The sequence below is a fragment of the Motacilla alba genome, chromosome 2, assembly GCF_015832195.1.
Source record: "Motacilla alba alba isolate MOTALB_02 chromosome 2, Motacilla_alba_V1.0_pri, whole genome shotgun sequence".
Taxonomy (NCBI): domain Eukaryota; kingdom Metazoa; phylum Chordata; class Aves; order Passeriformes; family Motacillidae; genus Motacilla; species Motacilla alba.
This window is the reverse complement of record NC_052017.1, coordinates 20,559,582-20,582,398: the sequence shown is the minus strand read 5'-3', so window position 1 is coordinate 20,582,398 and position 22,817 is coordinate 20,559,582. Positions and strand designations below refer to the sequence as shown.

The window sequence follows — 22,817 nt, the reverse complement described above, 5'->3', positions numbered from 1 at the left end:
CAAGTTTTCCCTCCTTTCCAGATAAATTTAGTAATACTTATCTCTTACTCCTTCCTGTCTTGAACATCTGCAAGAGAAAGAGGGGGGACGGATCCCTCCCCTGGCATTTAACTTTTTAACCATTTTATTATCTCCAAATATTAATTACTGTATCAATATTGATCACTGTTTCAATTTTGTCGGCACGAATCACACCTATTTATCACACTCTGGACCTGCACTTTCTTCCAGAATGTCATTGTCATCCTGTGTGTAGATACTTGGAAGTGCCTCTTCAACCATCCTACTTGCATTAAAGGGCAGATTAGAAAATCTTGCCTCTTGCAAGCCCAAGCACTCAGCACTCCCACCCCCCAAAATGACTCCGTGGATTCCAGCCTCCTCCCTGTGGAAACAGGGGCTACGCACAACGACCGGCAGGATGCTCACAGCCACCGACTCTCATTCGTACCGGGAGCCAAGGATGACTCAAAGCACAGCTGCCCCTCACTCCACGGGGGAACTCCTGGGGCCGGGGAGCGGGCAGCGAGCTGGGCGGGTGCCCGCAGGGAGGCAGAGGGGCAGCGCTCCGCTCCCCGGCCCTTCTCCCGCTCCCCGTCCAGCACCCCGGGCTCCCCCGGCCCGCCGCCCCCAGGCTGCTCCACCACTCGCTCCCGTCCCCGGGAAGTCCCGCCCCGCTCGGGGCGGTCGCGGCTCTCTGCCAGCCGGGGCCCTGCGGGGTGCGGTGCTGCCGGCGGAGGGTCCGGGCCGCGGGTTGAGCGAGCGGGGTGTGGGGAAACGCTGTGGGCCGCTCCGCCGCCTCCCGCGGCCCACAGCCGTGCTGGGCTCGCCCTTGATGCCCTCGCCCCGACAAGGCGCTCGGGCGGGAAACTTCGCCCGAGTTGAGAGGCGAGAGCGGCTTTCGTTCGCTCCGCTGCCGGCCCGCGAAGGCCCGAGGCGGGAGAGCGGGGGGCGGCTGGCGGTGCTGGCGGCTGGGGCGGGCGGGGAGCGCAGGGCTGTGCCGGGCTCGGGGCGGCGAGCGCAGGGCTGTGCCGGGCTCGGGCCGCGGGTCAGGGCCGCAGCGGGCCCGGCTCAGCCGGTGCAGCCCCGGCGGAGGGTCGGCTGCGGGGCGAGGGGCACAGGCGGCCGGGACGGCGGCGCTGGGTCAGGCAGGGCTCCTGCGGGCGGGGAGCCCCGCGGCACATGTGGAATGTGAGGGGACGAGCAGCTCCTCTCTGCAAAAGCGTTTTACAGCACCAGATTATAGTTACCAACAGAGTGAGCTCCGAGCTTAGGCGGCTTCACTGTGTGAGTGCAGCTACGCTGCTATTATTAGTGCTGGTATTTAATATTTGTACAGCCATAACAAGTTAAATATTGGAACTACGTCCTCTCTAGTACTCCTCTCCCGACAGTTCCCGAGGGTGTCTCTGTGAAGGAACAAGTGCCTCAATCCAAAACTGGGACCTTCAGAGCCTGCCTTCAGCTGCCTCTCCATCTGGAAGTACCAACAGCCCTCTGCAAGATGCTTCCAGAGTTGCTTAAGCTTGTCAAGGCTCAGCAGCAAAGCTCCAGACTTGCCTGTGTGCCCTGTTGGGACAAGACACTCCACCATGCATGTTCTCGGTGGCCTGAGCCTTGCTGCCTGTTCCAAGACGCCCTTGCAGCAGGTTCCCTGCTCCCCTGGCACCGGCTCGGGGAGCTGCGGAAGGCAGGCTGAGTCTGAGCGAGGGAGGTTCAGCTCCCCCTGCCAGGTGTGCTTCAGCAAGGTGGCAAAGCCACTGCTGGGCAGCGGCCTTGGGTTTTGGCAGCCCCTCTGCATTAGGTCTTGTGTTGTGGTTAGTTTGGTCGTAAGTTGAAGCATACAGGTCCTGTTGGTGAGGAACTCTGAGGAGCCTAGCAAGTGCTTGAATGTAGATATGTTCTCTAAGATACCTGTAAACATAATTATTTTTTTGGAGTTGTCTGTTGTAAAGGGTGGTATCTTCTGTATGCTAGAGGCTTGTGGCAGTTCTGGAACGAAGCAGATTTTTAGCTGGAGGTCACTTACGTCTTGGAATTTTTGTTTTGCTTGTCTGGAATTCCCTTCTGCTTTACACTGGATAAATTATTCAATGTCCTCTGTCATAATATGTTCTGCAATGTTTAAAGGTTGTTGCCTTCTTTCTGCTGGGGGCTGTGTTTCAGTGATGGGTGAAGCAATGCTTCTAATAAGTAGTTTTGTATCATTTTGTCAGGTACTTTGGGATTGTTTTATAATAGACTACATAAGTGTCATTTATTATTATGAATGCCTCTTATGTTTTGGAATTTAACAGATATAATATTTGCTATCCTGTCACCATCATCACATTCATTTTCATAGTTATAATCAAAAGTGGCAACAATGGCATTCAGATGCTTAATTATATTTCTTGTAGGTGACCAGTGCTAACTTACTGAATTAGTGCATGGTGCAGCAGGAACAAGTGTCACAGCTTCTCTCTGTGGTTAGGAGCCATCAGCTTGCTTCTCACACATAAAAATCAGTATACAGTGAAGCATATGGCACCAGTGAGTTCTGTGTTGATTAAAGGACTATGCCTCTGAACATTCTGTGAATTTTTTCCCTTATTTCACTTCATGTAGATCTAAAATGTTTTTCCCGTCTTTCAGGACTTGAAAGACTGAACAAATTCATTTTTTAGTCAGATGAAACCGAGACCTCTTAAGGTTCATTGAAACAGTGAGGCTTCTGCTTGTATCAGACTGGCCACCTGTCTGGTATGAAGGAGTTAGAGATCCAACTAGACTGTGTAAACCTAAGGTACAAGTCTCTAGTTTGATTCAGAGCAGTTTTGAACTCTTTTACATTTTCTGCATTTCTGGAAAATTGGATTGCCAGCTGTATTGGAGGGGAAGGGGAGTATCCCATCCCTCTAGTTCTAAGAAGAAATTACATCCTCTCAACACTGGTAGGGTAGCTTTTCAGCTTCAATGTAATTTTTCTGGTCACAAATTAAAAAGCTTCCTCAGAATTTTCAAAGCAGTGGTTATGTCTTTGGTCTGACAGTAATATGTATATTGGTAATAATCCAAGAAAAGCATTTTATCCTAACAATAGCTGTGATATGTTTCACAAGTACTTAACTACTCAGATAAAAAGGAAGCAAGAAGAAAGACCACCACCATCTCTTAGATGACAGCTTTAAGTAAATCACTTTTTTGTACTTGGATCTCAGAAATGTAGCATCACTCTTCTCAAAGATATTCTGAAACCCTACTGTTGTGTAGTCACAGCCAACGGGTTTTTCTTGAAGTAACTTCTGTGGAGGAGGTAGAATTAAAGAATGGTGTGTTACCTGGTGAGCTACTCCCTTTTTCTGCTCTTTTGGGATCTCATCTCTTTCCTCAAGATGAAAAAGGAAAATTGTTTTATCCCACAGTTGTCTTCGCCCTATTCAGAGTCACTACAGTGAGGGTTAGTGACCAAGTGACTGTACCTCTTTTTTTGCTGTAATTTGTGTACCTTTTGGCAGATGGGTCATTTTCAGATGGGTCTGGAAATCTTCAACGGATTTTAATGCTTGAACTCTGGTGTTCTGTAAGCCTTATTGCAGGACTCTGTTCTTTGTTGTTCGCTTTAGACTGGCTAGTCAGGATTTTTTGAAAAACAGATAATAGTTTCCAGGACAAAAATACTGAGCCTGTATCTTCTTTCAGAAATTCTGTGATATAAAAAGGCAAAACAGTGGCAGGGTTCTATGTCCAGTTCTGGTTAAGACTGAAGATTCAGCAATACCTGGGAAAGAAATGGAAGGATATGTAGGAGACCTGACAATTTTTTCAGCTTCTGTGTGTTGGCTGTTCCTAGCACTCCTTCCACTGTTGTACCAAGACGGGGGTAAGGACTTAAAAGCAGGAGTTGTATAAGCAAGAGGTCTTTGAGTCTGACCACTGACAAAGCATGCAGACTGTAAAGTTTCTGAGGTACAAGATACTCCTTGAGCTACACCCATCAGCTTTGAGCTTTCTTGACTCACATTAACTTTTCTTGTGTGGGCTCGTTTCTTTAGAGTGGACCTTGAGGAGGACATACTGCTTCTATTTCCTGACACACTCACAGAGAACAGTCACAGTCCAAAGGCTTTTCTCAGGCTATTTCTTCCTATTAGGTCTTCAGATTGGTTGCAAATTTTGTGATTCAGTTCTTTGCAGTAGTGGGACATTGAATTTAGTTCTTTGCATCTAAGCTTATCACTCCCTAGTAAAGAAGGTGGTTTTCTGGAAGGCCCTGCTTTTTTCAGTTGCTGCAGTCTGTGATTTTGAATGGGACTGTAAGCCAAATCTCCATGCTCTTTTCCAACATGCATGGCTTTGCAGATCTTAGTGGATCAGTGACTGCTGTGGTCTGTGGCACAGCTGACGCTGGGGTTCGTTCATCTGAATTTTCCTAGATGGCAATGTTCTGTCTTGATCAAGAGATAGTAATGCATATCACTCATCCATTGCTTAGATTTGTGTGGTGCATTTCTATATGTAAAGATCATGGAGTGGTTTGGTGTGGCTCTGTAGGGCTGCACAAGTGAGTGATAATGCTCTACCCGGCATGCTTACTGAAATGTTTAAGCTCATGTGAAAATATGTGTATGTGACCTCAAGTAGAGAGAAAACCAATGAAAGTCCATGAGAATAACAACAAAGAGTGGAGTTACGATGTATACTTATCAGATTTGATATTTAGAGGGAGTGAAGGCTGGATATGCATTCCTGAAAAGGAAACTTTTTTCCCCTACATCTTGTTGTCCTCACAAGAAAGAGAATATGTGCTTGTACCCCAGAACCCTCAAGAAGCAAATGCGAGTCTGTTTAAGTCTTAAGAATATGAATGTATGTATCAACATGCAGGACTTAGCCCAAATTTGCATATAGCATAATGTGACTTCAGTTCTGATTTTTGGCCTAAAAACACTATGTGTGCATGTAAAATATAATTAATGTAATGTTTGACCCTGGAGGAGAATTTTTATCTGACCTTTTTATCAGGAGTAATTTTGGAAGCTACCCAAAATGTAAAATCCCCTGAAGTTCTTTTAAAGAGATGTTAATGAAAAAAACACTTAGGGGTATGCTGGTCTCAGATCTCTCTGAGGAAGGAAACTTCAATGTGACTTTGCTCAGAGAAGCCTAGATTTTGAGAGTGTTATCTGCACAGAAATAAGGTAGAACGAAAGTCTGACTATTCTGGTCACAACAGCTAAACTTTAACCAAACTGGAAAAAAATTGTGCGAAGTTTTCTATACGAGGGGACTTGGACTCTGCTTCTTGGGGCAAATCACACGTGCTTGCTTTGATCCCCGGGGTTTGTCCACCCTGCTGTGCTTGTCCTGGTGTGGCAGTTCAACTGTAAGGACGCAATCTGATTTAGATATGCCTGGCTTAAAGCCTGGCTAGCGCCAGAACATGACCCTCAAACCATGCAAAGCTGGAAGGTCTGTCTGCCACAAGCTGAGCCACAGAGGGAAGATGCTGTAAGAATTTTCTCTTTCCTTTCAGGTGAACATTTAAAAGCTTTGCTTCTCACTTACCCAGCTCCTTATCTGAGTGTGCTTTTTGGACGTTCTGAGGGCAGGGCAGTAATGTATTGACATTTCCTGTATCTGTACTAGTGTTTACATTTCTCTTAAAATTTAAGTGACTGCTTTTAGATTGTAGGACATTGACAGTGCTGCTCAAGCAATGAAGCTGCTGTGGAGTGTGTGTACCTGCATATTTTGGTGGGACTTCTCTTTATCATAGTTGGATTATATAAGGCTTGTCTAAAGCTCTCCTAGTTCTTTTTCATAGCACATATTGTAATCTTATATAAAGTCTTACTTTTAGTATTCTTTCTCACTTCTGTACCGTAAAGGTTTTTTGGTTGCTCAAACCATGTATAGAAAATATAGTGAAAAGCAATATTTAGCATTTCTTTTGGTTTGACTTCTTAAGGAAATATGTTTTTGAATGGTTTGGGGACCAGAGGGAGGTCACTGAAGGCCACAACATTAACCCGCTTTTCTGAGTATTTTCAAAATAATGTGTTTCATGAAGAAATGTGGCAAGGTGGAGTAGATGATGTTTTTTAAATAATTCCCCCAAGAATTCTCTAGGCTTTGAGTCTGTTGGCAAATTTCTACCCAGTCAAGAGCTTACACATCCAAAATGGTGAGGTTTGTGTGCATGCTGCATGAAGATACAGCCAGCGAAAGGTGGGAAATGCAGGGTGGCCCACAAAGGGAGGAGCTGCAGCATATACTCCTGTGGGGTTAGGCAGGAGTTTGTGTGGGAGAGAGGCACCATGAGTGTTCCCCTCCTCTCTCATAAGAGCTTTAGTCAAGGCATGAAAAGTCTCCGGTGTGACATCGTTCCTTGGGACACAAAGCCTTGAGTTAGCTTGAAATTCAGCAAACCATGGTACTCTCACAGCTCCATTTTGGGAGAGGAAAAAGACCAATGCCATTCTGACCAATATCAATTCTGAAAATAGGGAAGAATATTTATGACTTTTAATGAAAATAATCCGTCACTTTCAGGGCAGCATACCTGCCATTTCTACAGAAGAGCCCCAAGTTTGCCCAGAAACCTCAATTTTTTCAGTACTTCCACTCATTTTCAAATTCTTTTCCTTGGGCAGAATAACCCAAAAGACGTGTTGTTATCTCATGTAGCACAAACTAGTGATGGTGTGAGAGAGCCTGTGTAGGACTACAGTGTCATAGGTCTTGGACTCCTTTGCAGTGACTGGAGCACGGGGAATTGCTGGACTAAATGACGGGTGAGTCTGCACTTGTCCTGGAGCAAATGCAAGCTCTGTCCTCGTGCTCCACTCAGTCACCCAGCTGTGGCAGGCTCAGCTCCACAGCCCCTGTAGCTGTGCTTTCCTGACAACATGCATGAGCAAAAATGCCATGCTTACTGAAATCCGTGTCCGAGGGAGTGCTGGGTGTCAGGTGTGTTTGCACTGTAATTAGCACTCGTGGATATATTTTTGAAGAAGGTGGAATAGATCTGGAGAGGTTACAAAGCTTGCTTGTCTGGTGGGGAAGAGGAAGAACTGTGTGGGCAGTATTGAATTCCTTCCTTTCTGTAAACCTCTACAGGGTTGGCAGAAACATGAGGGAAGAGAAAAATAAGTTATTTTTTAGAATTCTTCCTGACATAGTCTACACGTTCTCTTACCCTCTGCCTCTCCTCTTCCTTTGTCTGGCTAACTTTTTGCCTTGTCACAAAATGTTTACATGTAGGGAACGGTGAGACAACACAGCCTAGACTAACTAATAGAAATTTCCTACAGATGTGTCACATATTTCTAATTAGTGGCTTTTCCATGTTCTGTAGGGGTTGCTCAAACTAGAATTGAATACTCAAAACATCTCCTCCATCTGTAAATATATAGTGAGCCTGTGCTATATCACATTTCCCAGGCTGTGTGGTTATAAAGGAAAGACCCATTTAAAATGCTCTTGATGCAGCCAGGACAGCCCTTGTTTCTAAATGGCAGCTGTGTTTAACTTTTTCTAGGTACAGTTAATACCCATTGAGCCTTTTTTTTTTTTTTTCTTTTTTTTTGTAAATTTTATGTCACAGCAATCTGGATTTAATGTTGCTCTAATCTCACATTGTAATGTAATGACAATGAAATGATTCTCACACCAGTCTACAGAGAATCTGTGCTAATGCCATTAAAATGTGCTTACCGAATCAAAACAAATGCAGAATTAGCATATGGAAACTGTGTTTATGTGATTATAATGTTTCAGCAATATGAGATTACTGTAGGAAGCAACTAATCCAAACCTAGGGGGACTTCCCATTACAAGGCCATTAAAATGACACAATGACTGAAGCGCACGTTTCAGATGGGAAAAGCGGAAACATAAATCTTGTCATCAGTATTCAGGCAAAACATCTATTGAACTCAGTGGAGTTTTTACCAGAGTCAGGAATGCAGCACCATGACCTTTTTAGTAGCAAGTCCTTTTCTCTTAACAATACCTCTAGGAAAAATATTTACTTCACCAGGATTTGATAGTTGGCTAATGGTGAGAGTTGTATTTTCTGCACCATACAGTTGGTGGTTATAAAGATTTGTCCAGAGTTTATTACGAAAATGATAAGGTAATATTTCATGGCTTTTGTGAAATAATACAAGTTTTGGTTACATCTTAAAGCAATTTTCTCCTTTTTTAGTCTGAATTTGTAATTTTCAGGAAATATAATTTATCTCTCTCTTTATACAACACCCAGAGCTAAGAAGTCTTGGTCTGTGCAGGAGCTCCTAGGCAATACCACCACATAAATTAGTGATTTTCAAAACCAAAATAGCTGTTATTGCCAGATATGAACCTACCTATTTATCTTCTGTGATAGGAATCAGCACATTTTCCCATCCCCTCAGACTGGATTAAGATGATGGAAATATAATTCACATATCCTATGTAGAGCCATCTGAAATATATTTGTCTTGTCCTGGATTGTTTCTTGGCTTGCTCCTTAGTCCATGGAAGGAGGATAACATTACGGAAAGTGACTTGTCCTGTCCTGTTACAGGCATTCAAAATAAGCTGAATGAATTGCCTATAGGGATGTCCTTCCATCTCCAGATGATTGTTCCGTAGTGGACATAGATAATTTAAATGGCTAAATGAGGTATTATGAATGCAGTCCTTGGTGTATGAAAGAAGAAACATTTTCAAAAGAAAGTTCACTGTAAAACATGGCATGCAAGTCATGCATAAACCACGCAAACCGGGATTCCTGTAATAACATATAATTGCTTAAATTAAGTAGGAATCCTGATTCCATTTAAAAGCTATTTGCACCTGAAATCTGTTTTAAAAATGCATAATTCTGATTCCATCAAGTGAATCTTACTAGGAATGATGTATCATAGCATAACCAGGGCAGGCTCTTTATGTGAATGACAGTAGGGAAGATACCAGAACAGTGGTTTCAAAAATAATTCCAGTCACAGGTTATTGACTGTCTTTATTTTTTATAGTTCTTTTATTAAGAGTGGTGGGTTTCTAAAACTGTGTCAGTTAACAGGAACAGGCATTAATATTAATACATTTTTTGTGAAGATAAAAGTAGGTCTGCTTTAAATGCTGTTTGTGTCAGTTTCCATTTTTGTGATGCTTCTTATATTTATAAAAATCCTTGGCCTCAGTCAAAAGGTTCTGTAAATTCTGTATGTGAGCTGTAATCTGAAATCTAGAATTTAAAAAACAACAGGTTGGTGTCTGCTACAAGAGAAACCTGGCATGGGAACTGGTAATTGATTTGTGTCAAGCTTTATCAAAAGAAATTAAATACTTGTGTATTTAATTGTATATAGGTTTGGTTTGCTGACTTAATAAATGGATTGGAAAATTGTCAGTGAACATGGGGAAAGAGAAGTGTGAATCTAATGCAGAGGGTAGTTGTCACTCTGTGCTGTCAGGGTTTTACTGAATGCCAGAATGTAGATATTTAACGTTAGAAAAAGGTGGGGGACGGGGGTGGGGGGGGTAAAAAAATAAAACAAAGGTAATGCTTAAAATTATGTCAGTTGCCTTGCTATGCATATAAGAATGACTCAGATCATTGAACTTTCTCCAAAGTAGTGGGTTGCTCTATACAGGGCACCAGCCTTCTTCAAGGATGGAATTAATGACTGTTTAATTGAATTGCAGCTAGGAGCAGTTTCTGACTAAGACAGGTATTTTGCTTTTAATTATTTGCTCAAGAATAATATTTTCTGAAATCATGCACTTCCTAATCTGTTTGAAAGAAAAATAAATCATCCTATTAATCAGCCAGCAGTCTGTTCTGTGAGAGTAATTTATTCTTCTGTCTTCTCAAACAAGTTAACATGCTAGTCCAGGAACAAAATTCCTAAAAGAACAGTTCTTCCTAATCTGCTTTTAACACAAGACAAGTAAACATAGTCAGTCAGTCATTTCTCTTTTTTATGAGTGGCTAACTCCTCATATTACGATGAGCACCAGCACTGTAGCCTTGACTGGGCAGGCAGTAGCTGCCTTTTCCAGGGGCTGGGTCACTTTTGTGCGTTGGTGCTCTGACAGTGACTGCTTCTCATGAGATCAAAGTATCCCCAAAGAGATCTTGATGTTCCTGTGCCCTTTGATATGTAGAGTTCAGTGCCCTTCAGATTTCAGTTTTTCTGTCATCCTGGTAGATTAACTTTAGCAGTTAAAAGGATAATGTCCTCTGAGGGCTTTACCAGTAACAAACCCATGTTTATGACATTATTCACTAAAAGGGAGGCAGAAATGGGAAAGACCTCTCTCTTTAATCAATAATGCATGCTCTAGTTAGTCCTTTCCTCTGGACATGATTAAACATGTATTTTGTTTCATAACTCATGATTTTGGTTGACTAGGGATTTTAACTATATATCCTCAAGCCTTTTTGACTAGCATCTGGAAGATCTAACATGAACTGGTTAGTCAGGACTATCCCCCCTCCCAAAAGGGAAAAAACCCAAAATCCCAGTGGGGAGAGCTGCATTCTGAGTTAATTCTAACCTGCAGTGAGTCAGGCCAAATTGGCACAGGGTCTTTGACGCGAACCAACTGCAGACTGTAGCCTCAGTGTTTGTCACTGCTTGTTTGAAGTTTTGAGAAGTAACATTTTTTCATTGATATTAAAGATGAATTAAAAAGTGTCTGGGATGCTGAGCCACATATAAATTGTTAGATTAAAGTCTGTTCTTAACTGGCAAAATATTTGCCCACTGAAGCACTTTGTCTTCTCCCCCGCTGTTTGTGGGCCGTGCTGTATCTTTGGTGGCTGTTGTCAGCCTTAGAGCAGTGGTCCTGGGCTGTTCCAGACCTCCAGAACACAGCTGGTAGGAGAACCTGAGCCCTGCTGAAGCCAGAGGAGCAGATCATCACCCCCACCCCTGCATTTCACATAGGGGCAGACAAGATGCCCAAACACAGACACCTTCCTTAGCAAGTGAGCGGGATACTGAGTCTTGAAGGCCAGAGATAAATATACTGAACATACCAGTAAGGAATATTCAGCCTTGGTGCCAAGTGTGTTCATCTGGTGGCTGAAGCTGACAAAATTTGACAGATGCTGAAGAGCAAAGAATCCTAAATGAACATACAGTGGTTTTATTAAATAGGAAACATTTCTCTTAATGTGATACTGACTCCAGCACAATAAATTATGACAATTTCCATGTACTGGAATGTGGTGTGCTTATGTTGCTGGAGTACTGATACAAGCACAGTTGGGTAAAATAAATGCCTTTTTTTTTCATATTGACCGCCCTGCTACAAACAGCTTTTGGAAACGTTCCACCAGTGAACACACACAGAGTGTAGGTACCTGTGTAAGAGGGAGGAGGAATTTCAGAGATTGCCTGAGAAATCGCTGCTCTTTCTGAAATGTTTTTGTTTCCTTTCTTCTTTCCCAGACTCTTTTAGGATCTGATTTTTTTTCCCTTTGTTAAAGAAAAATGCCCTCCTTGAGCGGAAAAGTGCAGACTGTCTTGGGCCCCGTGGAGCCAGACTGTCTTGGCTACACATTGACTCATGAACACTTGACTATGAACTACAGCAGCTGCTTTTGTCCACCTTCTCCAGGCCAAGAGCCTTTGTCTAATGGGCCCATTGAGATGAAGAACTTGTTTTGGATTAAGCAAAATCCCTACAGCCATAAAGAAAACCTTCTTTTGTATCAGGAGACAGATGCTGTGAGGGAGGAGCTGCTGCATTTTAAAGCAGCAGGCGGTGGGACGATTGTGGAAAACACAACTACAGGAATTGGCCGGGATATGAATACTTTGAAGAAACTTGCTGAAGAAACTGGAGTTCATATTATTGCTGGTGCTGGTTTTTATGTGGATTCCACTCATTCTTCTCAAACGCAGGCCATGACAGTGGAGCAGGTAAGTCTTAACCATTGCTTCAGTGCCTCTGTCCTGTGAATTATTCCTGGGTAAGCCAATGTTGGAGAGAAGTTCCAGTAAAATAGGTGGAATACAGAGGTGCTCAGCATAGAAAACAGCAACAGCATTACTGCTTGTGTGTAGTATCTGGAGCAACACTACTTTCATGTGCTTGGTTTATCTGTCAGAGTTTCCAGTTCTTTAGCTCCATTTTCTTTGAAGGATTTGTTATAATGCAACAGTAAAAGGAAAATACAGTATTTCATGTGTGGACATTTGGTACACTACAAACTATCTTGCGTTTTTTACTATTTTTTAAGGAAGGAGTTTATCCTTGCTACCTCTTCTGTCACTTCTTCTGGCTAATTGCTTCCCAATGAGTTTACCCAGCATTCTTATAAAAAGCATAAATAATTGCAATATTTATAGGACAATTGTAAATCACTGCTCTGCTCAGGCTGTGTGTTATAGCTCTCTTCTCTGTCATTTGTCCAGGCTTTTCAGGGCATAGTCTACATCAGCCTGTTTGTACAGTGACTAAGACAATGTGTTAATAATAGCTGAGGTCCCCAGTTGTTCCTGTAATAATAAATATTCATCTTCTATTAAGAAAATGTGGTGATGAGGAGAAGAGGGAATGGAACACCCCAAGGTAGGAGGCTGTGAATGTGTATAAATAGACCTGACAATTTTTTTTTTTAAAATCTGTCACAGTTTACAAATGAGTCAAATTAATTTTAAAAACCAATGGTCAAAACTTGAGCAGTGCTGCCAAGAGAACTGGACCCAAGCTGGCCCAAACTGTACACAAGAGTACTGCTTTTCCTAAATGTTCTTCCATTGCTTGAAATACAAATAGATACAAATAGCATAGACACAAATAGATTTCTCAAGGCAAAAGTTTCCCTTCTGTGTTTGATGGACTGATGGAGACCCATAGATTTCCTGTACTTGGTACTTAGAAGGTAGGCCATCATCAGTGCCATTTTGTGCTCTCAGTTCTGAATGTATACTTAAGATATATGGCCTATTCTGGGAAAGAAAAAGTAAAGCTTTTATAACAAAGTAGTTTTATTAAGAGATTCTGATGGGTTTTGTCTATGCATGCTCTAAAGCAGGCTAATTATGAGCCTGTAAGTTTGTCAAATGAGCTTTGTTTTGTAGTTCCGAAGTCAGCAGATCTCCTGTTGTTTTACCTTGGCATTCCCATAAGCAGGTTTTGCCTTAAACTTGTCTCTTCAGGATGTTTGCCAGAGTTTCTGTCTTCCCTATATGTATGACAAGGTTTCCTTATTCTCTGATCTCTTTTTTTGCAAAAATTACATTGAATTGTGTCTGAAGCCAATTCAGGAGTGCGAGGCAAAGGTTTTGGAATAAACGAACCTTTTTCTTTTTTTCAAGAAACTTTAATGTCTGCCTAAATCAGAGTTCAAATCACATGTAGACAGCTTGCTTGGCAAACCTGGACAAATGTGTGACTGGATACTGTTAAATTGATTTGCTTCTGTGTTTATTTTGGTCTTAGTGAATGGCTAGCATAACATTAGTTGACAGAAACCAGATTTTAACTGCAGCGCTTTCACACACCCAGCTGTTAATTAGATAAGTTCAGAAAGACCTTGGGAGCATAACTAGACCAGTGTCCATAGGCCAATTTGATGCTATTTAACGCAACTAGTAATAATAACCAAAAATCTCATTTTCCCGTTCTCTAGCTGACAGAGATTATTGTTGATGAGGTACTCAAAGGAGCAGATGGGACTAATATCAAGTGTGGTGTGGTGGGAGAAATAGGTTGCTCCTGGCCTTTGACTCCCAGCGAACACAGAGTGCTTCAGGCAACAGCACAAGCTCAGTCACAGCTTGGGTGCCCTGTCATCATCCATCCTGGCAGGAACAGCAACTCCCCTTTCCAGATTATCCGCCTTCTGCAGGAAGCTGGGGCTGATGCTTCAAAGACTGTCATGTCTCACCTTGACAGGTAAGGAGACTATTCTGCTGTGCTTCCTGCAGTGTTGCCACACTCACTGGGGTTTTGCAGAACTACACTGGGAAAAGGTGACATAAAGTGTTACCCTCAAGTTAACTGACTCAAAAATAAGTGCTTACATAGAGCTTGATCTGTCTTCAGCACTACAGTCAGAATCAGGTTTTAGATTCACATTGATAAGAGATTTTGGTATTTTAAATGCTGTCTTTGAAAGCCTGGCAGAGGGATTAGGAATAACTGTAGCCACATTTTAAAAATGGGAATTTCATGAATTTGTATCCCTGAACAAATCCCTGTATTTACAAAGCATTGGACACTGAGCAACTCTCCCTAAATTGGTTTGGAAGTTGCTGGGCTTCAAGTGTTTTTGAAAACTGGGTCACTCTTAATGGCCTTGCCAAAATCTCACAGAAGCTAATGGAGATTTCCTTAATTTGGCTGGAGTCTGGATCAAAGCAAAAGGCAGATTTTTAATGCTTTACTACCAGACAGAGGAAATACTGCTTAAAAAGAAAATAGTTGGGTTTTGGATAGTCCACAGCATAACCAGATAGTCAACTTTTAGTTTCCTTGAGAGCAAAAGCCAGGAGCTCCACATGAGGCATGGAGAGAAATTGGGATGCTTTTCTGTCTCCAGTTTAGAAATACAGCCTCTGTTACCAAATCAGTTTTGTATGACCTTGTGTTGCTCATGGTGAGCTGGAGTATGTCCAAGCATTGATTAGTTTGGCCAGTTGCTGAATAATGGAGACTGTTTGTGGTCATATGATTCTCAGCAATTGGATTGTTTGCCCTCAGTGTGAATGTAATACAGGCAACAACACTGTGCTCCAAATTTCTCATGGTTACCGGCTCTAAGAGCTTGCAAACGGAGCTGCAGGTGTTTGTTATTCACACAGAGCTCCTTGTTTTACTTGATGAGTTTATGAGCATAAAATTCATGCCATGAAATTATATTTGAATATTTATAAATTACTTTCTTTTCGTATTTACCTGAGTTCCACTGTATCTATAGCTGTATTTTTAACCCCTTTTGGAGAAAAAACTGATTACTTAAATCTTTTTATGAAAGAGGACTGAGCAAGCTGCAGGTATCAGTACTTATGTAGCCATTTTAATACAACATAAACATACAATTATGGCTTTTTGCCTCTTATACACTGTTGTAAATTGTTGAATTAAATAATTAATTGATGGAAATTAAGCAATATAAGTAGGAAAACAGAGGTGCAGTTTCAATAACAGCTGCTGATGCACAATATGACATTTCCTTTTATCTCTTTCTATCATTACTTTCACACATTCAGGTTGGCACTTGCTCTAACATAAACTACTGTGAAGTTTGGCTTTGCAATGTGCATTTAACATTTTAAGTCTCCTCCAGTAAGAAAAATCCATGTGGGAGCATCCCAGTCGCTTAAATGTGAGATAAATTTGTACATAGCTCCATATTTCTTGTCTGCATTTCACATAGACAGAATGGTAGTTTTCCAGTGGATTTACAATTAAATGATAAAACTAAAATGCTAGCTACCATGTCTTGTAATTTAGCACCTTAAAAAAGGTAGCAGGTATCCATAGTGGAAGTACAGTGTACTAAAAGGCTGGAAGCAAAAGCTATTGAGTCTCTGCTTTAGCCATTTGTTAGGGGTTAAGGTTATAAAGGAGGTTGACATCTCGACTCAACTCACTTGAGTAACTTTCAGAAATCTCACAGCAACTGTTATGAATTTGGGGCAACATAACGGTTTGGAGTCTGTCCCCATGGTATTTATGGCTGAGGTCCTAATTACAGGGTGCTTCACCATGTCCCACCTCCTTTTCCTAAGCTCAGAGCTGTTCAGGGACAGTGTTGCCCAAACACCCAATTCCAGCTCAGATATCAGCAATTTGAACTGGGAACTACATCCTTGTGGCTCTCAGTGGGACCCAGTGGCTGAGGAAACTTAAGTTCTCTGGCTCTTCGTTGGGATAGAGCACCCAAAAGCATGACACTAACAATAGTTCTGAAAAGAAACTGTTCTGGCTGTGATTTTGAAATAGATTGTTGGGTGCTTTTGCTACCTGCGCAGGATTGAAGACTTGGCGACTGTCTCCCTGTGAACTGAGCTGGCCTGGATCTAAAATAATCTGTTCTTTTGCTCTGCACTTTGAAAACTCATTTGGTGATAAATGTTCAGTCTCTGTAAACTCTAACATTTATTTTAAAATAACATTTTTATTAATTACAGTTGGCAAGTCTTACACTCCTGCTGATGGCAGGCTTGTTTGAACATGGATTTTCTCTCTCTCAACCCATCTGTTCCTCCTACTTGATCTGTTGTTAAGTCATAATATTGAAATTATGACATCAGTCATTCCCATAGCAACAGACTGTGATGTAATTGTATAAGGTAAAACTGCTTTGTGACATCAATATCTGCAATAATTAACCCCAACAAACTACTGCCCTTTTGGTTAACTGTGATGCTCTTGTGGAAATGTGGTTTCTTCTTAAAAAAAATTGTGTAGCAGCTATAAAGATAAAATTGTATCACTTGAGTGTTTTTGTTTTTCTTTGAACAGCTTATACACTTGGTAAAAATGGTTCAAAGAAAACCCAAAATATTCCAGAGAACTCTTATTTCTGTTGCTGTTCTTTTCCAAATGAGTGAGAGGTGCTAGAAGCTTTGTTCCTTCACTTCTCAAATCTGTTGCAAAGCCCATGTCCCAGATACTCACAGTGCCATTATGTATTTTGGTGAGAGCGTTTCCTTAAGGCATTCTGGCCAGATCCCAGTGCAAACAATGATATATTGCTGTTCTAATGGCAACCCAGAAGCATCACTGTACAGAATAGAAACTAAAGACAAAGTTGTATATTACTGGTGTGTGATGGATGAAACAAGCCCTGGGTGAAGCTGTCTCCCGTAACTCTTTTGGGAAAGTAAATCTGTCTTGTGTGAGTAATCCATTGTCTTTTTCTTTTTTTTTAATATCACTATGAATTAACCTCCTCCTTAAATGTCCTTCCTTGTTAGGTTGTCTGTTGAGAGGGTTAATGATATCAAAAGTAAGTAACTTTCCTGTTTCCATTTAAAGATTATTGTAGAGGCTTTCATTATTTCATGGGGGAAAGAGTTGGTTTTGTTTTGGTTTTTTAATGCATGAAATCCCAAATGAATGTAAGAAGGACAATGCTGTCCTGTCGTCTTCAGTTGCATGTGCCAAACACGAGTCCTGTTTTTCAAATGGGTGAATTATATCGTAGATTATTTGGTTTTTTCCTTGCAAGTAGGAGGTCACAAAGTACCTGTCCTCATACTGTAAATGTTTCATTCCTGTTACAGCGTTGACTCTGTGTTATATATGTTCTGCAGGACCATATTTGATGAAAAGAAACTTCTTGAATTTGCTACACTTGGATGTTACTTAGAGTACGACCTGTTTGGTACAGAGTTCCTTCATTACCAGTTCCATCCGGATATTGACATGCCGAACGACAATGAAAGAATTGCAAGGTATCTGCCCCCATGCAGCTTTAGCTATAGCATGGCCATTGATAACAAAATATTACTGATAAAAAACCACTTGTTTTAAGACCATCACAGAGTGACTCTGCTTGTTGTTCAAAACTGTCTTCTATCATACTGAAATAATGCCATTTTCCCCTGCTGCTGTCACACAGAGCAGCATGTATTGTTTCTTCTGTCTGAGAGGAAGATGCAGAATCATAGTGTTGTAGGAAGTTACTTGAGGAGGAGAAGAAGATCAAGAGCTTTTTAAACTTCATTCTCTGTCCTAATTCCATGCTGCTCTGGTCGAATTTATACAGTCTGTAAAAAGGAAAAGGCTGACAATACTGCATTTATGTTAGGATTAAGTACTTCTATTTGAAACATAGTATTGGAAACTTAGTGCTGCTACTAAACATAATCTGAGCCTTTTTTATCTCCTCACTAGTTTGCTAACCCAGCAAAACTCATTGGTTGTTTTGGATGGATTTGTGCTTCCGTCCTGGAAGACTGCCTTTTGTCTTCCAAGTACTTTATCACCTTTCCTCCCACTGTCCTTTTGCCCTTTCTCTGTTTTGAAGGATGTGATTCCTGTCTCTTCAGAGCTCCCATTCTCCTCACACTCACTCACAATGTGAAAATATTGGTCCCACTGGCAGGATACCTCTTCCCTGCTTCTCATCCGCACCTGCAGTCTCAGCTCAGCTGCACGGCCAATCTGTTGTGCTGTGCTAACACAAAGTTTTGCCAAGGAGATACAGAAACTGTCTGAGAGAAGGTAGGATCAGCTGAGAATGGACACCTCGCTCTTTCCACTCCATCTGGAGGTGTGATGCTGCCATGCTGTTTGTCCGCAGTGTTTGTGAGCAGTGAAGTGGCAGGTGTCTGAGGGGTGGGTTGCCATCCTGTCTGTGTCTTGTTTACCTTCCAGAGTCACAAACAGTTCTTTCACTCTCCTTGATGAGAAAGATTTTATGATTGCTGATTACTAATGAAGTAACTTTTAGCTTTCCCTTACGTCTCAGACATAGTTTCCCTCCCCCTCATTGTCAGATTAATCTTGAAACTAATCTGTTTTCAAACTCTTCTCTCCTAAGAAGGTGCTGTGGCTGTTCTTCCACCCTCCCAAGCATTTGCTGCTGCTTTTCACACTAGAAATTGTTTCTCTCTTAACAGTGCTCTCAGTCTTGCACTCAGTATTTTAAACTGTTGCAAGGAATCCACAGTTTTCCCATTTAGAATGAGTAAAGTTGCTTCCTCTGCTGTGCCTCCTGCCCTCCCCTGTACCATGGAAAGTCAACATCTACGGAAGCCGTAGGGAATATTTAGAGAGGACTGGACTAGGCCTTGGTTAATTACTGCATGTTCAACTGTGGCAGAGTTTTCATTCCATCCATGATACCTGTTCAGCCATCATTATCTCTCCTGAAACACTCTAGTGTCTGAGTATTTCTTGCAGCAGGCTGTTCAAAGGAAGAAAAGATGAAAGGTGTGTGTTCTCCTTGCACAGTGTGAGTGTGTGTATTTGAGTTCTATCTATGTACCCACAGTGGGCTAAGGATGGCCGGGGCAATCTCCTTAGGGTTTTGTTTTGTGAAACAGCACCACAGAGGTAGAAATCAAATTGACCTCTGCATGAAAATATTGAATGGAAAATACTTGTTCACATCTTTTTTGTTCAAAACACAAACTTCTGTAGTCATAATGTACCTACTTAACACAATTTAGCTGTCTGTGTACTTCAGCAGTTTGGCTGCAGTCTACTGCCAATGCAAGCAAAACACTGACTTCTGTTCTGGGGAGAGTTTGGAGTCAGAAGAAGGTACTAACTAAATATAGAGGAATGAGCAAAAAGGAGCAATGGATACAGAATGGAAAGGATCATATGCCTCCTCAACCCATTAAATGAGTCCAATATTAAGGGAGGTGATTCTAAGAATATGTTTGGTCAGCAAAAACTTATTCCTTCCCATGCCATTACTCTTACTTTCTGGTTGGCTTGTGGTCTCTCTGTATTTCAGGCTGGAGGAGATTCTTGTGATGTCATAAGACTATGGTTTATGTAGTGTTGTGTACTGTATGGCACAGTGTATGGTGGGTTTTTGAAAAACAATAACATTTTACCAAATTTTATCCTATTTGCTTTCTTTCTGCTGCCCGTGCTGATTTGATCCTGCTACATGTATCTCCTTGTAATACCTGTGATAAAAACCGTCAGTAAGAGCTTTCAGATACAGTGTGGGTCCTTGTAAGGCTAGTATTTTTTTTCTTGCTGATCAAAGCACGGTCAGGAAGGTAAGGATTAGAATTTCAGAGTGCTGGCAACTGATGGAATTGGAGGCCGTCATGAGGAATGAGCACTTCCAGGGCTGGTTTGTCAGTCCCTGCCACTTCAGTGCTGTAATCCTCTGCCAAACTAAATAGAAGCTTACTGAGAAACTTGACAGTCGTGCAATACAGGGGTGTAGACATCCACATAACATAAATGCTAAAAAATTAGCTGATCAACTGAATGAAATGTGAAGCAGAAGGACTTGTAGTAGTCCTGCTACAAGAGTGTGACCAGAAGGATTACTTCTTTTTCCAAGCTGACTTGCCAAGGCTGTTTAGCTGCACTGCCATATTAATTAATGCCCCTTATTTCCTGGCATGTGCTGTGCCATGCCAGTCTTCTTTGTCTTCTTTAATGAACATCTTTGCAATGTGTTTTGATGATAACTGTCTATATGGAGTTTGATACTGGCAACTTCAACTTTTTATTAACCTGCTTTGCTAAATGAGATTCAACTGAACATATGAAAGTATTTATGTCATTGAGCCAGGCTCCTTTAAAGACCTGTCACACACAGAGTCTGGTCATTAGCAAATGTAATGGGACCAGCCTTGTGACAGCAGCAAAAAGTAACCTGCCGAGAAGGAAATTATTATTTATTCATTCATATAAAACCTGTGTCCCGTGCATGGTGATGCTGAAGTCCTTGAATTCCTTTGTGTAATTTAGGGGTCTGGAAATGCAAAGTTGTGTGCCAAAAGCAAAGTTTTAGTTCTCCATTTTGATGTAAGTGGTGGTGTGTTTTCAGAGGTGGGATATTTTTCATGCAATAAAAAATGTATCTTATTTTCAGGTAAATGTAAGGAGTATAACCTCTGAGCACCTAAGTATTTTGTGTTATAATACAGTCCAGCAGTACAGTAATGTGAGAAATGTAAATGCTGTTGCAGTGAGAACTTTCACTGACAGGGATGCTTCCAACTTTTGCAGGATTCGTATGCTGATTGATGAAGGCTATGAAGACAGAATTCTGATGGCTCATGATGTGCACACCAAGAACAGGTTGATGAAATATGGAGGTCATGGATATTCGCATATCTTAAAAAATATAGTTCCTAAAATGCTAATTAGAGGCATATCCCAAGATAAAATTGATAAAATACTCCTAGCAAATCCAAAGCGGTGGTTGACTTTTAAGTAGGAACAATGAATAAATATGCCTGATTTATAAGGAAGCTTGATAAAATTCAGATTTCAGTAGAGCAGTCATTAAAAAAATTCTGAAAAACTAAAAATAAAGTAGATGCAAACAAACAAATTGTAACTTTTCTTTTTAATTAGAACATCAAAATTGCGTACTGTCTCTATATTTTTCTCCCTTCTGAAAGTTTGCTCATGAATGATTTACTGAATATGAGCCTACCTACAGAATCTTTTCAACTGAAGTTTTAAAATAAGTTTGAACTGAAGTTTCAAAAGCATAATCTAATACTGTTACTGAATGTTACCTCCAAACTACTTCTGAAGATATGTCACCTGGAAGGAAATTTCCTTGGAAGGAAATTATGGTTCTCAGTTAAATTTCCTGTCTTAAGGGGCTGATTTTAATCCTTGTAATACTGTCAGTCTTCTCATTATCCTCATATTCTTTGAGTAATACTTGATTGAAAGGTCTGAAAGTTTTAATTAGCTTCCATTGACAAGAGAAGGCAAGAGGAATCTCAAATCAAAAAAGATAAGGCTTCTTTATAGTTTAACAATTTACTTAATTGTAACTGAAAATGTAAAAAATACATGGAAAAATATATTTTTGAATAAAGCATTTTGATCACCTCTTAAACTATGTGCAGTATTATTACAGATGTCTTTTTCTATTGCATTAATTTTTTATCGTGAACTTGGAGTCTCACAGCGATCATGTAAAACTTGACACACACCAGCTTCTTTTTGTAAGGATGCAACACCAGCACTCAAAATATATTACATAATACAGTTTTAATGAGTTGTATTAGTTATAACAAAGGTTGTGATATAAGTCTATACAAATCAGTATATCAAGATATGATGAAAAAGGAAGAAATGTTTGCCTTATATGTGGTTTTCACGTAAAGTGTGTTCTGTGCTCTTGTCTAACTTTAACCAGGGCAGGTGATTTATCCAAAAAATGGTGTTATCCAATAGCAGCGGTAGCCTGATTTCAGAAGCTTCTTCAAATTTGACCTTGTATGTCTCGTAGTACTGAGCTTTACCAATACACACCGTAGTAGATGCACATTGCTGGCTGGGAATGATCTCTAGCTCTAGGCGCAGGACTGCTGGACACTACACAGGGAATCTCTAGCTACACTGCCGTGGGAGTGCGCTGGCCAGAAACAGCAACAGTGGAGTGAGCAGACAAGTCAGGTACACATCTGTTCCTAAAATAATAGCCTCGTAGAAATTAAACAGGAGTAACTACTGCAATGTACAGACATGAGCTGGCACTTTGTCATAAGGTAAAAGCATTACCCGTCTGGTGAGATAATACGCAAGCAGCTGGCAGCACCATGTCCCCCTGTAACCCCTGGATGAGTTTGCCTGGCGATCCTCTCAGCCAGCCTGGGCTCACTCAGCATTTGTTTTGAATTGAACAACTCAAAACAGAAGGAGTAACACATTCTGTTTAAGGTTCACTCACCCAATCAAAGGAGATTTTTCGGGCGATGTGTAAAATGTCTATCAGACTTTCGCTGAGTAGCCAGCACTGGAGAGCTTTTTTGTCAGAGTGGCAGACACTTTGGAGTTTTAGTGCAGATAAATCTAAGTTTGTACCCTTATTACTTTAGACAAGGTTGCTTGTGACAGAGTATATGAAATAGCAATGCTAGGGGTAGCCTCTGTTACTCTTTAATGGTTTACAGAAATGTTGCCTTGATTTTGCCAAAAGGTTAAAAATAAATAACATAACAAGCTGTGCTAAAGAAACTTAATAATCTTGCTGAAATTTAGGTTTAGAATGAAATTGTAAGTTTTAACCTGAGAGAAATAGCCTCCCAAAACCAAAGCAAATAATAAATACATTTTCTGAATAAAAAAATTCTGTGGACATTACTGCTATGACTGATTTTAAAGCATTTTTATAACTATGTATCTCTGTTTAGTTTATTCTCCAAGTCATT

General features: G+C 41.1%; 1 protein-coding gene across 3 annotated transcripts; it reads left to right on the top strand.

Moving 5' to 3' along the window:
- The first annotated feature begins 613 nt into the window (after positions 1-613).
- PTER (phosphotriesterase related) lies at positions 614-21,499 on the top strand. Of its 3 annotated transcripts, none has more exons than XM_038127710.1 (5): positions 614-754; positions 11,430-11,903; positions 13,619-13,884; positions 17,253-17,393; positions 20,650-21,499. In XM_038127710.1, the coding sequence occupies exons 2-5, from the start codon at positions 11,472-11,474 to the stop codon at positions 20,858-20,860; spliced, it is 1,050 nt and encodes a 349-aa protein (XP_037983638.1). In that variant the 5' UTR covers positions 614-754; positions 11,430-11,471; the 3' UTR covers positions 20,861-21,499. The 3 variants fall into 3 exon arrangements, with proteins under 3 accessions (XP_037983638.1, XP_037983640.1, XP_037983637.1); XM_038127712.1 differs by lacking the exon at positions 614-754 and adding an exon at positions 4,514-5,515; XM_038127709.1 differs by lacking the exon at positions 614-754 and adding an exon at positions 4,517-5,490.
- Positions 21,500-22,817: the final 1,318 nt, after the last annotated feature.

Bases quoted from the DNA above. Each gene is read 5' to 3' on its own strand.
- PTER (XM_038127710.1), top strand. From the start codon at position 11,472: ATGCCCTCCTTGAGCGGAAAAGTGCAGACTGTCTTGGGCCCCGTGGAG. The intron at 11,904-13,618 runs GTAAGTCTTAAC...CCCGTTCTCTAG, and splicing joins AGGCCATGACAGTGGAGCAG to CTGACAGAGATTATTGTTGA. The intron at 17,394-20,649 runs GTATCTGCCCCC...CAACTTTTGCAG, and splicing joins GACAATGAAAGAATTGCAAG to GATTCGTATGCTGATTGATG.